The sequence below is a fragment of the Mobula hypostoma genome, chromosome 13, assembly GCF_963921235.1.
Source record: "Mobula hypostoma chromosome 13, sMobHyp1.1, whole genome shotgun sequence".
Lineage (NCBI taxonomy): Eukaryota > Metazoa > Chordata > Chondrichthyes > Myliobatiformes > Myliobatidae > Mobula > Mobula hypostoma.
Window position 1 is genome coordinate 43,157,082 of NC_086109.1, and position 18,457 is coordinate 43,175,538.

At 40.1% G+C, this 18,457-nt stretch overlaps 1 protein-coding gene across 11 annotated transcripts in view; it reads right to left on the reverse strand.

Annotated features, from left to right (window-relative positions):
• The window catches only part of ppfia4 (PTPRF interacting protein alpha 4), a 774,853-nt gene that overhangs the window by 90,403 nt on the left and 665,993 nt on the right, over nt 1-18,457 (reverse strand). For all 11 annotated transcript variants that reach the window (XR_010020122.1, XM_063065583.1, XM_063065586.1 and 8 more), the window contains exons 8-10: nt 13,842-13,976; nt 8,363-8,446; nt 4,697-4,828 (exon numbers count right to left, since the gene is read on the reverse strand). Coding sequence is in view for 10 of the 11 variants with exons in the window: in XM_063065583.1 (XP_062921653.1) it covers nt 4,697-4,828; nt 8,363-8,446; nt 13,842-13,976 (351 nt within the window). In the remaining variant the exon portion in view is untranslated. The remainder of the gene's footprint in view (nt 1-4,696; nt 4,829-8,362; nt 8,447-13,841; nt 13,977-18,457) is intronic.

Consider the following 18,457-nt stretch of genomic DNA (forward strand, 5'->3'; position numbering starts at 1 on the left):
CTTTATATTCTAGTTCTCTTGAAATAAATGCTAACATTGCATTTGCCTTCCTCACCACCGACTCAATCTTCAAATTAACCTTTAGGGAATCCTGCACAAGGACTCCCAAGTCCCTTTGCACCTCAGTTTTTTGTATTTCCTCTCCATTGTGAAAGTTGTCAACCCTTTTATTTCTTCTACCAAAGTGCATGACCATACACTTCCCAACATTGTATTCCATCTGCCATTTCTTTTCCCTTTTTCCTAATCTAAGTTGTTCTGTAGCCTCTCTACTTCCTCAAAACTACCTGCCATGACGATTGTAATATTGCCCTTTTGATATGCATTTTCTATCGCCCATTGTAAATTGTGGACCACCTTCTTACTACTGTTTGGGGGATCTCTATGCAAGTTCTATCACGGTCTTTTTACTCTTGCCATTCCTTAGCTCTATCCACAATGATCCAACACCTTCTAACTCCAACCTTCTTTCTAATGATTTGATTTTTTTTTTACCAGTGTTGGCACGTGGCCAAGTGGTTAAGGTGTTCGTCTAGTGATTTGAAGGTTGCTAGTTCGAGCCCTGGCTGAGGCAGCATGTGTGTCCTTGCGCAAGGCACTTAACCACACATTGCTCTGTGACGACTCTGGTGCCAAGCTGTATGCATCCTAATGCCCTTCCCTTGGACAACATCGGTGGTGTGGAGAGGGGAGACTTGCAGCATGGGCAACTGCTGGTCTTCCATACAACCTTGCCCAGGCCTGCACCCTGGAAACCTTCCAAGGCACAAATCCATGGTTTCATGAGACTAACGGATGCCTATAAATTTTTTTACCAACAGAGCAACGCCACTCCCTCTGCCTTCATGCCTGTCCTTTTGATACAATGTGTATCCTTGGACATTAAGCTCCCAGCTATAATCTTTCAGCCATGATTCAGTGATGCCTGCAATATCATTCCTGCCAATGTGCAAATGTGGTTCAATTTCATCGACCTTATTCCATTTACAACACCTTCAGTCCTGTATTCATCCTTTTCGATTTTGTCTACCTTTTACATTACAACTCATCCTGTTTCCTGTGGCAGAGAATTCCACAGATTCACCACTCTCTGTGTGAAGAAGTTTTTCCTAATCTCGGTCCTAAAAGGCTTCGCCTTTATCCTCAAACTGTGACCCCTCGTTCTGGACTTCCCCAACATCGGGAACAATCTTCCTGCATCTAGCCTGTCCAATCCCTTTAGGATTTTATATGTTTCAATCAGATCCCCCCTCAATCTTCTAAATTCCAACGAGTACAAGCCCAGTTCATCCAGTCTTTCTTCATATGAAAGTCCTGCCATCCCAGGAATCAATCTGGTGAACCTTCTTTGTACTCCCTCTATGGCAAGGATGTCTTTCCTCAGATTAGGGGACCAAAACTGCACACAATACTCCAGGTGTGGTCTCACCAAGGCCTTGTACAACTGCAGTAGTACCTCCCTGCTCCTGTACTCGAATCTTCTCGCTATAAATGCCAGCATACCATTCGCCTTTTTCACCGCCTGCTGTACCTGCATGCCCACTTTCAATGACTGGTGTATAATGACACCCAGGTCTCGTTGCACCTCCCCTTCTCCTAATCGGCCACCATTCAGATAATAATCTGTTTTCCTATGTTTGCCACCAAAGTGGATAACTTCACATTTATCCACATTAAATTGCATCTGCCATGAATTTGCCCACTCACCCAACCTATCCAAGTCACCCTGCATCCTCCTAGCATCCTCCTCACAGCAAACACTGCCGCCCAGCTTCATGTCATCTGCAAACTTGGAGATGTTGCATTTAATTCCCTCATCCAAGTCATTAATATATATTGTAAACAACTGGGGTCCCAGCACTGAGCCTTGCGGTACCCCACTAGTCACTGCCTGCCATTCTGAAAAGGTCCCATTTATTCACACTCTTTGCTTCCTGTCTGCTAACCAATTCTCTATCCACATCAATACCTTACCCCCAATACCGTGTGCTTTAAGTTTGCACACTAATCTCCTGTGTGGGACCTTGTCAAAAGCCTTTTGAAAATCATCCTCAAAAAATTCTATGAGATTCGTCAGACATGATTTTCCTTTCACAAATCCATGCTGACTTTGTCCGATGATTTCACCGCTTTCCAAATGTGCTGTTATCACATCTTTGATAACTGACTCCAGCAGTTTCCCCACCACCGACGTTAGGCTAACTGGTCTATAATTCCCCGGTTTCTCTCTCCCTCCTTTTTTAAAAAGTGGGGTTACATTAGCCACCCTCCAATCCTCAGGAACTAGTCCAGAATCTAACGAGTTTTGAAAAATTATCACTAATGCATCCACTATTTCTTGGGCTACTTCCTTAAGCACTGTGGGATGCAGACCATCTGGCCCTGGGGATTTATCTGCCTTTAATCCCTTCAATTTACCCAACACCACTTCCCTACTAACATGTATTTCGCTCAGTTCCTCCATCTCACTGGACCCTCTGTCCCCGACTATTTCTGGAAGATTATTTATGTCCTCCTTAGTGAAGACAGAACCAAAGTAATTATTCAATTGGTCTGCCATGTCCTTGTTCCCCATAATCAATTCACCTGTTTCTGTCTGCAGAGGACCTACATTTGTCTTTACCAGTCTTTTCCTTTTTACATATCTATAAAAGCTTTTACAGTCAGTTTTTATGTTCCCTGCCAGTTTTCTCTCATAAATCTTTTTTCCCCTTCCTAATTAAGCCCTTTGTCCTCCTCTGCTGAACTCTGAATTTCTCCCAGTCCTCAGGTGAGCCACTTTTTCTGGCTAATTTGTATGCTTCTTCTTTGGAATTGATACTATCCCTAATTTCTCTTGTCGGCCACGAATGCACTACCTTCCTTGATTTATTCTTTTGCCAAATTGGGATGAACAATTGTTGTAGTTCATCCATGCAATCGTTAAATGCTTGCCATTGCATATCCACCGTCAATCCTTTAAGTGTCATTTGCCAGCCTATCTTAGCTAATTCACGTTTCATACCTTCAAAGTTACCCCTCTTTAAGTTCAGAACCTTTGTTTCTGAATTAACTATGTCACTCTCCATCTTAATGAACAATTCTACCATATTATGGTCACTCTTACCCAAGGGGCCTCTCACAACAAGATTGCTAATTAACCCTTCCTCATTGCTCAAAACCCAGTCTAGAATAGCCTGCTCTCTAGTTGGTTCCTCGACATGTTCATTCATAAAACCATCCCGCATACATTCCAAGAAATCCTCTTCCTCAGCACCTTTACCAATTTGGTTCACCCAACCTACATGTAGATTGAAGTCATCCATTATAACTGCTGTTCCTTTATTGCACACATTTCTAATTTCCTGTTTAATACCATCTCTGACCTCACTACTACTGTTAGGTGGCCTGTACACAACTCCCACCAGCGTTTTCTGCCCCTTAGTGTTATGCAGCTCTACCCATATCGATTCCACATCTTCCCGGCTTATGTGCTTCCTTTCTATTGCGTTAATCTCATCTTTAATCAGCAACGCCACCCCATCTCCTTTTCTTTCATGTCTATCCCTCCTGAATATTGAATATCCCTGAACGTTGAGCTCCCATCCTTGGTCACCCTGGAGCCATGTCTTTGTGATCCCAACTATATCATAATCATTAATAACAATCTGCACTTTCAATTCATCCACCTTGTTACAAATGCTCCTTGCACTGACACACAAAGCCTTCAGGTGCTCTTTTACAACTCTCTTAGCCCTTATACTATTATGTTGAAAACTGGCCCTTTTTGATGCTTGCCCTGGATTTGTCAGCCTGCCACTTTTACTTTTCTCCTTACTACTTTTTGCTTCTACCCTCACTTTACACCCCTCTGTCTCTCTGCACTGGTTCCCATCCCCCTGTTGTGAACTAACCTCCTCTCGCCTAGCGTCTTTAATTTGATTCCCACTCCCCAACCATTCTAGTTTAAAGTCACCTCAGTAGCCCTCGCTAATCTCCCTGCCAGGATATTGGTTCCCCTAGGATTCAAGTGTAACCCGTCCTTTTTGTACAGGTCACGCCTGCGCCAAAAGAGGTCCCAATGATCCAAAAACTTGAATTCCTGCCTCCTGCTCCAATCCCTCTGCCACGCATTTATCCTCCACCTCATTGCATTCCTACTCTCACTGTCGCATGGCACAGGCAGGATACTTTCCTGATCACAAACCATATTGACTCCCCATAATCATATCCTGCCCTTCCAAATGATTATAAATCCTATCCTTGTAGTAGTTTCTTGTTGTTTCCTTACTACAAATGAAAAGGTCAGTAGCCTGTAGTCTTCTGGCTTATCATTACCACCATTTCTGAATGTGGGAATAACACCGACAAGCACATTAATAAATCATTAATACTGCATATTGTCAATGCTGTGGGAAGTAGAAGAGATATGTTTGAACAAATCATGAATTCATGTCAATTACTTTGCCTGCATTTGTTTCCAGAGTTAAAGTAATATTACTGCACTGTAGCATTTTTGCATGATTCACTCCACACACTGAGATCAAGACAAGGGAGAAGCCAGTATGATGTGGGTTTCTTTTCCTTTGATTTTTTTTATCAGATTTGTGTTAAGATGAGTTAGGGACCTATTTTAAAATGCCAGCTCTTAGCTGATCGCACTAATCACTTCAGAACACCGTCCACCAAACAGCTAACAGAGCATTCTTCCTTGTACCTTCTCTTCAAGAGCAGCCATTCGTTCCTTCAGGTGAAGCTGAAGTCTTTCATTTGACTCTGACAACAGTCGATCCACAGTGTCTGACAACCGTTTGTTATGCTCCTCATTCATCTTTTCTCGTTGTCGAGCCTGCAATCATAAAGGAGGTTGTCATTAGTTAAATTCCCTTGGATGCATACCTAGTTTGGCTTAAAGCAGCTGCTTAGATCTTGCCACAGAATGATCTAAAGTATATACTTTGGTGACACAGATCACAACTTAACATGCTTGGATCCAAACACTATCTTTGGGTTTAAAAAGTTCAAAAATTAAAAAGTAAATTTATTATCAAAGTACATATATGTCATCATACACCATTCCATTTTCTTGTGGGCACACTCAACCAGCGTGCAAAAGACAACAAGCTGTGCAAATACCGAAATAAATAATAATAATAATAATAAATAAATAAGCAATAAATCTCAAGAACATGAGATGAGGTGACCTTGAAAGCCAGACTGTGGGAACAGTTCAGTGATGAGGCAAGTGATGTTGAGTGAAGTTGTCCTCTCTGCTTCAAGAGCCTGATGGTTGAGGTGTAATAAGAGGCCTGAGACTCTTGTACTTTATTCCTGATGGCAGCAGTGAGAAGACAGCAAGGCTTGGGTGGTGGGGGCCCCTGAAAAGTTGATGCTGCTTTCCTGCAAAAATGTGTCATGTAGATGTGCTGAATGGTGGGGAGTGCTTTACCTGTGAAGGACTGAGCCATATCTACTACTTTATGTAGGATTTTCTGTTCAAGTGCATTGGTCCAATTACATAATCACCTTGCTTATAGATTCGTATTATCTACTGTTGCAATCATAAAGTTCTAAATTTACATTCACCTTTAGCTCTAATTATCATTTTAAGACAATTAAAAACAAACTGTCATCTTGCCATACATATCTGCATTATTTACTCTGCTTATCTTTATACCTCAATCCTACAATTCTTTTATAATGTAGTCTCTTCTATTAAGATGGATTAGTTATAAACTTTTGTCCCTTTGTTCTTTTCCTTGGCTGGCACTTTTAAGTTCCACAGTATGAAAACAGTTTGAGTATATCCAAAATCCATAAGACCATAAGATATAGGAGCAGAAGTAGGCCATTCAGCCCATTGAGTCTGCTCCGCCATTCAATCATGGGCTGATCCCATTCTTCCAGCCATCCCCACTCCCCTGCTTTCACCCCATACCCTTTGATGCCTTGGTTAATCAAGAACCTATCTATCTCTGCCTTAAATACACTCAATGACTTGGCCTCCACAGCCGCTCGTGGCATCAAATTCCACAGATTTACCACCCTCTGACTAAAGTAACTTCCCCGCATCTCTGTTCTAAATGGATGTCCTTCAATCCTGAAGTCATGCCATCTTGTCCTAGAATCCCCTACCATGGGAAATAACTTTTCCCTATCTAATCTGCTCAGGCCTTTTAACATTCAGAATGTTTCTATGAGATCCCCCCTCATTCTCCTGAACTCCAGGGAATACAGCCCAAGAGCTGCCAGATGTTCCTCATACTGTAACCCTTTCATTCCTGGAATCATTCTCATGAATCTTCTCTGAACCCTCTCCAATTTCAGTATATCCTTTCTAAAATAAGGAGCCCAAAACTGCACACAATACTCCAAGTGTGGTCTCACAAGTGCCTTATACAGCCTCAACATCCATCCCTCTATACCTATACCTCTAGAAATGAATGCCAACATTGCATTCACCTTCTTTACAACCAACTCAACCTGGAGGTTAACCTTTAGGGTACCTTGCACAAGGACTCCCAAGTCCCTTTGCATCTCTGCATTTTGAATTCTCTCCTCATTTATTTCTTCCACCAAAGTGCATGACCATACACTTTCCAACATTGTATTTCATTTGCCATTTCTTTGTCCATTCCCCTAAACTATCTCAGTCTTTCTGCAGGCTCTCTGTTTCCTCAACACTACGCGCTCCTCCACCTATCTTTGTATCATAGGCAAATTTAGCCAGAAACCATTAATACCATAGTCCAAATCAATAACATACATCATAAATCCAAATATGATAAGTTGATACAGCTGGATCAAGATTGAGGTATCCAAATGTTTAAGAGTTTATGCAACATTTTAAACAACCATCAGTTCAACAAACCAGTTTTCATTGCTCTGATATTAATTTTTATTTTGAATCGGGACATGGTTATAATTATTCACGTTTGTAAATTGATGTAATCAAGGTGTTCTCATGAACTGAGCTTTTTAAGAAGCCAAGCATTATTGTTCATTTTTGATGTCCGCTGAGAATGGCTCATTGCCTTTATCTATTTGGTCACACAATTCTGAGCAAGTAAAGCCAGAAACAGTGTAAAAGTAAACATCATGGATGCCGAAAGTTTGAAACAAAAGCTAAAAAGATAATACTCAGGTAGCAACCATTGAGAGAGGCTATACTACTTAAAGTAGAATGAATCCTTACACCTTTATATCCAGTGCTTCAACCCCATCACACACCCTCTAAGAATTTGCACCACTATATTTGTTTCAGTTCAAGGAACTTCCATCCTCTGCTTCAGCATTTTGTATTTTATTATTGAAAATCTGTCATCCAATCTTTTCTCTGTACAACATTTTTCAAAATTATATCTTTGGGTTACATATTTTCCTGTCTCAAAAAAAAATCAAAAAATAATATGTAATGTAAATTTAAACTCTGTAGTGTTTAACATTTAATATACCAACATATGTGCATTGAACTATTCTTCTGAAATTTGGTTACAGACAAGCCACTAACCAAGTTTTTAGTATATATAAGAGGACAAACTTCGGTGTCTTCCCAAATTTCTTCATTTTCTTTTTAGTTTCCCACCCCTACCTTATGTCCTATTGTCTTCCAACCAGATTTGAGATTTTAAAAATATGAACTATGTTAACAATAAATTAATCTGGTTGAAAACATATTGATACAAAAGTTGGAAATAAATCCTATCTAATGTACTGTATAACAACATAATTAGCTGTTGATTCAATATGGGATCTGCTCAGGGTTCCAGTTTACTAAACAGTAAATTTCTTGTCAATGTTACTTATTCTGTTGTTCAGTTTTTGTAAGCTGTCATTAATATGATTCTTCAGGAGTCTGTGAGTTACAAATCTACTCACTGCCTATCAATATTACCTTCATACCTCTTTCGTCCTTGCAAAACTACATACTAATTACCATTTTCTCAACATTGAAGATCAATAAAAATACAACTAATTGGTTCACTTGTGGCAAACTTGCGCCAAATACACAGGCTGTGTTGACATATGAGCAGTTTTATGAACCTCAAAAAGATTATCTTTATATATCATATGGTGCCCTTGAAGGAGGACATCTGTACTACTTTTAATGAACAAATATTTTTTCTTCACAGTTTTTCAATCATCTAAGGCAAGGGTTCACAGCCTTTTTTCCTGCTATGGAACAATACCATTAAGCAAGGGGTCTATCGACCCAAAGTTGGGAACACCTGATCAAAGATGATTGCATTGTGAAAAGCTGACATAAGCAGGGGACCAAGAGGTTAGCACATAAAAAAAAATCAAATTTAAATACAGATTTCTGTGAAGTATTTTCAGTTAAACAAGGGGTCCAGATTTCTCTCATTAACAATATATAACCTACCCGTCCAAGTTCTTGATTTTTTTCTTCTAGCTGGCTCTCCAGTTGTCTTAAACGTTCTTCTATGTTCCCATGCCTTTCTTCTGCCTAACAGAAAAAGAGGCAACATTTATCCTGCATTCACAAGACTGTTTTGTCTAGTCAGAATTGCATTAGGCAGAGTTTGCAGAGATTGGAGGCACTTTGTGACCTTTACTGTTACTGTGTTCATGACACCACTGTTGAATTAACACTGAGCACTGAACAGAAATACTCCCATAAATATGATTTTCCACGGAACTGATCCTCAAAATCAGTGTTTCTACATCATTTCAGAGTACTTACATAACTTCTCTGACATAAATATTGTCACTTCAAGCGGAATGGTAATAGAACAAGTTAAAACCGGAATAAAATTTGTACTCTTTCAACACTTTTCAATTGAATATTCATTTAACTCAAACATGAGGCAAAGTTATTGGTATAAGAAAATAAAAACTGGTCTTAGCTTCCCATCCTATTTCTGCACATTTTAAAAGTTATTTGTGCATCAGATTACCTCATCTTCAGCTCCATTTGCTAGCTTCACATTACGCACCTGCTATGGAACTGCTCCAAGCAAGCTGTAGCTATCCATCGGTGCAGTAAATCTGATTTACTACACTACAGAATATGGAATAGAGGCTGTCTTATTGTAAGTGGATGTTGTGCAATGTGTTGTGGGACTCCAGAAATCTATACTCTCTGTTTTATAATATTAACTCTTTATAGTAAGGGCAAGTTAGCAATTGATAATCACCTAAAACAACGCCCTTTGCAAATCTGACACAGAGCAGAGCAAGATTTAAATTATTACAATTTGGATCGCTATTTTTAGAATCAACTCATCTAAACTTCTAATACTGAATCAAAATTACATACTCAAACCAAAAACCAGACAGGTGTCAACTTTTGGGGTGGTTCTTCACAAAGTCTGGTGTTTATCAACTTATACAATTACACCAAATTCAAACAAAGTCAAAAGTAGAAATGTACATGAATACTAAATTCATTCTGCAGTTTGAGAGGAAGAAGCTAAAATCAGATATATCAGTATTCCAGTTGAGTACAGAGGCATGAGGGAGGGGTTGACCAAAATTGATGGAATGGGGACTAGGCAGAGATAACCAGAAGACACATGATCAGTTCATCCAAAAAGAAGTATTCTAATAGCAGGATGAGGCAACCATGACTAATAAGGGAATTCAAAGACAGTAAAAAAGCAAAAGAGAGAGTATACACTACAGCATGAGGAAGTTAAAACAAAATAAGAGCCGAAGGTATTAAAGAAAGATACTAGCATGAACCAAAGATTGGCTAACATGCAAGAGCAAAATGGAAATTAGGGGGGCATTTTCTAGTTGGCTGCCGGTGAATAATAGTGTTCAACAGGGATCGGAATTGGATCCTCTATAGTTCATGCTATATGCTATGGGTGGAAGGGCAGGTAGTGTTGAGGATGCAGGTAGTCTGCAGAAGGAATGGACAGATTAGGAGAATAGGCAAAGAAATGGCAGATGGAATAGAGTATTGGGATGTTTATGGTCATGCATGTTGGTAGAAGGAATAAAGGCCGAGATTATTTACTAAATGGGGACTAGATTCAGAAATTGGAAGTGCAAAGGGACTTAGGAGTCCTAGTGCAGGATGAGCTAAAGGTCAAAATGCAAGTTGAGTGTGTTGCAAAGAAGGCAAGTGCAATATTAGCATTCATTTCAAGAGGATAAGAATATAAAAACAAGGATGTAATACTAAGGCTTTATGAGACATTGGTCAGACCATCTTTGGAGTATTGTGAGCAGTTTTTGACCCATATCTAAGAAAGGATATGCTGACATTGTGACAGCCACTTAATTGGGCCAAAATATACTGGTCCTGATGTGTTCCAATTAACCGGAATTCAGTCTATGGCTCAAAAGCTGAATTTTCACAACATAAATGTTTTGGATTTTAGGCACTAACTTCTTTTGAAATACAATTAACAGAGATCTTCAAAAAACTTCCAACTTTATGTTGCAGGTAAAATGAGAATCCAATGTATGATGGGATTTAATTTTTCCTGCAGTATGATATTATTAAAATATTCACTCTCAGAATATGAGCATCACTAGCTAGCTCGGAATTCATATCCTAGTCTTAATTGCCCTTAAAAAATAAGTGCTAGTTTTATAAAACCTGCAGCCTATATTTGTTCTCATAAACTGTCAAGATTGTACTGCAGGGATGATAAAGTCTAAGAATAGACTATTCTTTGCATTTCTGGTCAGATGCTAAATGCATTTCATTGGCTTTGTATCTGTACTCGGCACAATGTCAATAAAGTTGAATCTAAATCTAAATCTAAAAATCTAAAAATAAAGAAACAGTAAACCCTCAGTGGCCACTTTATTAGATACCCCTTGGATGCCAGTGTGATCTTCTTCTTCTGCTGCGGCAGCCCATCCAGTTCAAGGCTTGACGTGTTGTGCTTTCAGAGATGGTCTTTTGCACACCACTATTGTAATATGTGGTTGCTGTCAACTTCCTTTCAGCTTGAACCAGTCTGGCCTTTCTCCTCCGTCGTCTATCATTAACATGGCTTTCTTGCCCTCACAACTACCCCTCGCTGGATGTATTTTGTTTTTTTTTGCACCATTCTCTGTAAATTCCAGGGAGTGTTGTTTGCAAAAATCCCAGGAAATCAGTAGTTTCTGAGATACTCAAACACTCCGTCTAGCACAACAATCATTCCACGGTCAAAATCACTGATCTCACATTTCTTCCCCATTCTGATGTTTGGTCTGAACAACAACTGAAACTTTTGACCACGTCTGCATGCTTTTATGCATTGAGTTGCTGCCACGTGATTGGCTGATTAGATATTTGCATTAACGAGGCTTACAGGTATAAGTGTACCTCATAAAGTAGTTTCTGAGAGTTGGTTCAAGCCAAAATGGGGTATACTTGGAGAGGATGTTGCAAGTCACAGCATTCCCATATAGTTGTTGACAAGTCTTTCTGATAGTGGGTATTGTGAGCCGGAGAAAACTTCACAAATCACTAGTGTTTTAATTCATACTACTTGTCAGATTATTCACATGCAACTATCATTTCCTGCCCTAGAGAGGATCACAGTAATGTGACCTGCCTTTGTGTAATACTTTATTAAATGCAAGGAAAAAAAGGACTAGAACTGGCTTTTCCCATCTCTTTTGATTCTGTACTTCAAGCTGCTTTCTCTTCCTCATGCATCTTGGAATTCAAATGAAAATTCAAAAATTATATTAAACCCATCACATTTAAAGGAAGACATGAAAGGTGGAAAACATGTGAAATACAAGTAGAAATAGAGAGAGGATATAAACAATTAAAAAATAGTCAGAGAGAATGTAGGAAACGGAAACATTTAATTCTCAGGATAAGGTCACTGTTGTTTCATTCGGTATCTCTCTATGACTCTATTATTTACTACTCCTTATCATAACACTCATAGCTTTTTGTGACTCTCACAAAGAACTGACCAATCTTCTGGGCGGCAGCTGTTTCTCTAATGTGTGTTCCTTACCAGTACTTTGGATTTCAAACTTCACTTTTATAACTTTCCAATTATTCTCCGTAACTTCCACCACCTCCAACGGGATCCCACCATTAAGCACATCTTTCCCTCCCCCCCACTCTGCTTTCCGCAGGGATCGCTCCCTACGCGACTCCCTTGTCCATTCGTCCCCTCCATCCCTCCCCACTGATCTCCCTCCTGGCACTTATCCTTGTAAGCGGAACAAGTGCTACACATGCCGTTACACTTCCTCCCTTACCACCATTCAGGGCCCCAAACAGTCCTTCCAGGTGAGGCAACACTTCACCTGTGAGTCGACTGGGGTGATATACTGCGTCCGGTGCTCCCGATGTGGCCTTCTATGTATTGGCGAGACCCGACGCAGACTGGGAGACCGCTTTGCTGAACATCTACGCTCTGTCCGCTAGAGAAAGCAGGATCTCCCAGTAGCCACACGTTTTAATTCCACATCCCATTCCCATTCTGACATGTCTATCCGCGGCCTCCTCTACTGTAAAGATGAAGCCACACTCAGGTTGGAGGAACAACACCTTATATTCCGTCTGGGTGCCTCCAACCTGATGGCATGAACATCGACTTCTCTAACTTCCGCTAAGGCCCCACCTCCCCCTCGTACCCCATCTGTTATTTATTTATATACACACATTGTTTCTCTCTACTTTTTCTCCCTCTGTCCCTCTGACTATACCCCTTGCCCATCCCCTGGGTTCCCCCCCCTTTTCCTTCTCCCTGGGCCTCCTGTCCCATGATCCTCTCATATCCCTTTTTCCAATCACCTGTCCAGCTCTTGGCTCCATCCCTACCCCTCCTGTCTTCTCCTATCATTTTGGATCTCCCCCTCCCACTTTCAAATCTCTTACTAACTCTTCCTTCAGTTAGTCCTGACGAAGGGTCTCGGCCTGAAACGTCGACTGTACCTCTTCCAAGAGATGCTGCCTGGCCTGCTGCGTTCACCAGCAACTTTGATGTATGTTGTTTCAGTAATCTATCGTTTGAGATAAAATCAATTGCAAAACAGTTGCAAATTCTCAGAGAATCAAGGAAGATGCACATCTTCAGAAAACTTGAGCCATTATATTTAGGAACAGAACTTTTGCCTTAATGTTAAGAGTTGGAGATGAAATAAACTCAGCACATAAACCACAACACCAACATCTATTTTGCAGATCTCTGTACCACTTGCATCATGAGTTGTGGAAATTAAGAGATGAGAACAATTACATCCATGTTATCTCTTTATAAAATCGAATGAATAAATCCAAGAAGAAATGGCAGATTTGTTTATAAAATGATCAACCAACTATTTTTCAGAAACAAAATATTTTTTGCTAAAGTGCACTGTAAGAATATTTTCCAAAAGATAGTAGCTTAATATTTCATTTGACAAAATCGGATCTTGAGCCAGAATTGCTAGTAAAATCAACTTATGTTGCAAAATAACACTGAAAAGTTCTCATCTAAATGAAAATGTGCTGTAAGATGCCATTGTAAAAACTATTAGATGCCATATCTTCAGTTATGCAGTAATATTCACAATTAGTCTTAAACAGGTGGCTTAAAGCTCATTCTAACAATGCTTTTAAAAACTCGACTAAAGGAATGTTGGAGGAGTCACAAATCATTAGTTAAACTTTACAAGGAGTTTGGTTTGAGGTCACTGGTGAACATTGTCCCTTGGTATTTAATGTAAAATCCAGGCCCATGCCTAACAGCCTCACCTCTGCATCCACTCTGTATGCCTATTCTGTAACATGAATTTCATTAAATATTTGCAAGAGGTCCAAAAATAATGAACAAAAATTCAAAAACCTTCCTGAAGGAATGGCAAATTAATCAAAATGCTGACAGGATATATTTAGTTAATTACAATGTTTCCTTTCCATTTTGAAGGCCAGTGAGAAGACTCACCTTTGTCAATGCTGCCACCCGCTGAGCAAGCTCAGCCTCCACCTCAGGCAAGGTCTCGGCCTTCCTCATGGTCTGTTGTAGCTTTTGCTCAGCCAGCTCCAGCAGTTCCTGGAAATGTCGATTCTTCTCTTCACTCTTCATAAAAGAAAAGAGTGTCACATTGAGTACTGCAGTCATATTCTTTTGGCTGAATGACACCCAACACATCAAATCTCTTTCTACAACACTGGAGATAAAAAAAAATCTTACGTCACATTCCGCATGCAATCAAAATGAGCTGTGAAATAATTAATCATTTGTATAAGCCCACGCTGAACGAGCTACCCCATACTATTAAAAAAATGTATATTACCATATTGAAAAAATTATAAATGGAACTAATTTACTTCCGAGTCCCACAAATACTACAGCACTAAAACAGGATCTTTGGCTCACTAAATCCGCACCAATCTTCAGGTATCTATTTAGGCTAGTTACATTTAGACTAATCCTTGTTAGACCAATCCTTCTTTATTCTCCCCACATTCCCAAATACTCATATGAAGTTTGCACACTCACCTACAGTACACACTAGGAAAAACTCAAATTAGCCAATGATCATACCAACCTACATATCTTGGGAATATGGGAGGTAGTTCACATGTAAATTCTATACAGACAACGTCAAAGGACAGAATTAAACCCAGGCCACTGGAGCTTTAAAGCAGCAACTCTACTAATAAATCCTTTATTCCTAATCTTTTTTTCTTCCGTAGGTTTGCTGCAATAGTGTGTGTGTTTGTGTGTAAAGAATCCAGTGCTTGTCAATATCGTTTTTTAATCATCTGCATTGACCTGTTAGCACCTTGGCTGAGTGACTCCAGTACCTTCCATCGCCTTTGTTCCAAAATCAGATTGATCCCTTGATCCTTGGCACGAAAGGTTAAGCTTTCAACATGGGGACTGTTAAACCAGCCTTGTCTACCCCTTTCATTCATATCCCACCATGGTTCTTAACATTTCCAGTAGTAGACAAAATTGACACTTTGTGTAATGAGTCCTGAGGGAAACAGTGGTTTAGTGTTCTCACTGTGCTCATCATAAGCACCCAGGCCTGGTCAGTATTGAAATAGAAAACTATTTGGGAACACCAGCTGCAAATCAGCTTTCTGCCTAAGGAAACAAATGACTCAACTAGCAAACAGTATCTACGTCAACACTGCATAAGCTTAAATAACAAACAGCCTATGTATCATAGACAGGATTTGAGAAAAGAACACTCAGCAAAAAGAAAAGAAGGATTGGGATATTCAAATACAATTAGCATTGATCAAGGGGCTTTTAGAACTTCATCACCATTAATAAAAAAATTCATTTAAGTTAATTAATACATTTACTATTCATTGAGAAACAAGCATTAACTGCAACTCATTTTGCTATGTTCTGCATTTTGTCTAAGTTGCAGTAAACAATGCTGACCAAACCCTGAGCTATGAAGCAAAGCATAACACATCATGTTTACATTTTCAACTAACATTAGTATTTAGAGAAAAGCTTGTCCAAATGATTTAATAATGCAGATCTATTCTGTCATATGCCCATAACGTACATATCATCTAATTTTATAACATCTAGTGTTTGTATAATAGCTATTAACTGCTTTCTAAATGTAGGATAACTAAAGCTACATGAACCCTCCATGTATCAAACAGTTTTTGACTGTATCTGGAGTTTTAGAAAATTGGAAGCAGTCTGGGAATAGAAGGTTGTCTTCTTTTCTGAAAATACAAGATAGTGGGAGTCTCAACAAAACAAGGCACAGGGTCAGTGTTTCATTTTCAGAAATACTCAGATAAATAAGATGAGAGGGCTTCCTCATCCCCCAAGGTTGTTATTGCAACACCACTTAACCAGCTGACCTGTCTCACTCCTGTACAGCTCCTCGTCACCATCTGAAATTCTGCCAACAATTGTTGTGTCATCCACATACCTGTAAATAGTGTTTGAGCTGTTCCTAGCCACACAATCGTGGGTGTAAAGTGAGTAGAGCAATGGGCTAAATACGCTTCCTTGAGGTGGACCAGTGTTGACTGTCAGTGAGTTATTTCCGATCTACACTGACTGTGGTCTCCACTTGAGGAAGTTAAAGATCCAGTTGCAGAGGGAGGAGCATAGGCCCAGGTTTTGGAGCCTGTTGATTAGTACTGAGGCAATGAAGGTGTTGAATGCTGGGTCAATAACCAGCAGCCTGACGTAGGCATGGCTATTGTCCAGGCCATTCAAGGCTGAGTGGAGAGCCAGTGAGATTGCATCTGCTGCAGACCTATTGTGGTGATAGGTGAATTGCAGTGGGACCAGGCCCTTGCTTAGGCAGGAGTTGATTCTGGCCAATGCCAACCTCTCCATGCGCTTTGTCACATTAGATGTAAGTGCAATGCGGTGATAATCATTGAGGCAGCTCATCCTGCTCTTATTGGGCACTGGTATGATTGTTGCCCTTTTGAAGCAGACGGGAACCTCTGACTGCAGCAGTGAGAGATTGAAGATGTTCTTGAACACTCCTACCAGTTGGTTGTCACAGATTTTCATTGCCCTGCCAGGTACACTATCAGAGATTGACACCTTGTGAGGGTTCACCCTCGTGAAAGATGTTCTGACGTTGGCCTCCGAGACAGAGATCACAGGGTCACCAGATGCTGCAGGGATTCACACAGGCATAATATTATTCTCCCTTTCAAAGCTTGCATAGAAGGTAATGCGCTAATCTGGGAGTGAAACATCACAGCCATTCAGGGTGTTAGGTTTCACCTTGTTGAAAGTAATGGTCTGCCAGAGCTGACATGCATCCGATTCCATCCTTAACTTCAATTGGAAATGTTTTTCACTCTTAAAATAGCCTTCCAAGTCATACCTGGACTTCTTGTATGGATCAGGATCACTGGTCTTGAATGCCAAGGACAGCCACTGGAACTTAGTCATAACCAAGCAAAATCATTTATCAATGCACCTCCTTAAAATACATCAAATAAAATGGACAATGGTTAAAAAAATATTGTTGTCATTGCTTTAAAAACCAGCTGCAGGATATTGTAATTGAATGACTCTGAGTGCATTAAAGGCGCATCATAGGCTGAATTCTGTGCAACTGACAATGTTTTCAAGCTGGCTGCTCTATTCATTATACAAATTTAAACAGAACAGCTCTGATATGCAGAGTTTTTATTTTAAATTGGAAGTGCTGCTGACTAGTCAGCCTAGTGTCACAGAAACTGAGGCCATTAGGTTGCTTTGGTAGGTTGCTTTAGTTTCACACAATGAATTTCTTTGCACACGACTGCCACCTATCAGGGAACAGACATATAATTTCTCTCTGGAGATAGAAATAATCTAGCCAAAATTGCGCACAGTCTTTGATGAGGACAGTCATCCAACCACTTGTTCAGTATTTATCAGGATGCGGGTAAACAAGCAAGGTCAGCATTTATCGCCCTTAAAAAGGTGGCAGTGAACCGTCTTCTTAGACTGGTGAAGATAATCTTGTAATGAAAGAATAATGGCATTTTTCCAAGTTAGGAATTTTGTACAACTCAGACATGGGCCTCTGGTTGATGTTTTCACTGTCCACCTGCCAGTCTTGCACTACCTGGTGATAGAGGTTGCAGGTTTGAGAGGTCATGTCCGAATAATCTACATGAGCAATTGTAGTGTATCTTATAATGTAGAAGGAATGAATACTTACAGCACTTACAAGATGAGAGGGGAGAGATTTAAAAGCGACTGAGAGGCAACTTCTTTATATAGAGGTAGCGAGTACCTAGAAATCATCTGCCAGAAGATGTGGTCGAGGTGGGTACAACTGTAACATCAAAGAGGGATTTAGAAAGGTACAGGAAGGGGAGGGGAGGGGCTTGGAGGTTTATGGGCCAAATATGGGCAACTGGAACTGGCAAGGAGGATGGTGTGGTTTGCTGGACTAGTTAGGCCAAAGAGCCTACCTCCATTCTGTATTACCCTATGAGTCTGTAAGTCTAATGTTACATTGTCTCCACAATCAAAGTCCCCCATCATCCAGGCCATGCCCTCTTCCCATTGCTGCCATCAGGAAGCCACAGGTCCCACACCACCAGGTTCAGGAACAGTTATTATCCTTCATCCATCAGGCTCCTGAACCAGCATGGATAATTTCACTCTCCTCAACTCAAAACTAATTCCACAACTTATGGACTCACTTTCAAGGACTCTACAACTCATTACCTCAATATTATATATTTATTTATTTTTGTATTTACACAGATTTTCTTCAATTGCACATTAGTTATTCACTTCCTTGTTCTACTATGAATGCCTGCAAGAAAATGAATCTTAGGGTAGTATATGTGACACACACTTACTTTGATAGTAAATTTACTTTGAACTTTGAAATCAGGCAAGATGCTTTGACCTGGATAGCTTAAGGCCTCTTGAGTGTTAGAACATAAGATAGTACAGCAAAGGAACAGGCCCTTTTGCCCACAGTTAGATCTTCACTGAATGGAGATGGAGAATGCCTGCCGCAGTAAAAGAAACAGCACAGTGCATAGAAAAGGGAGAAGGAAGTAAATAAAAGTACCGGTCTGGATATTTACTCATTGAGTACA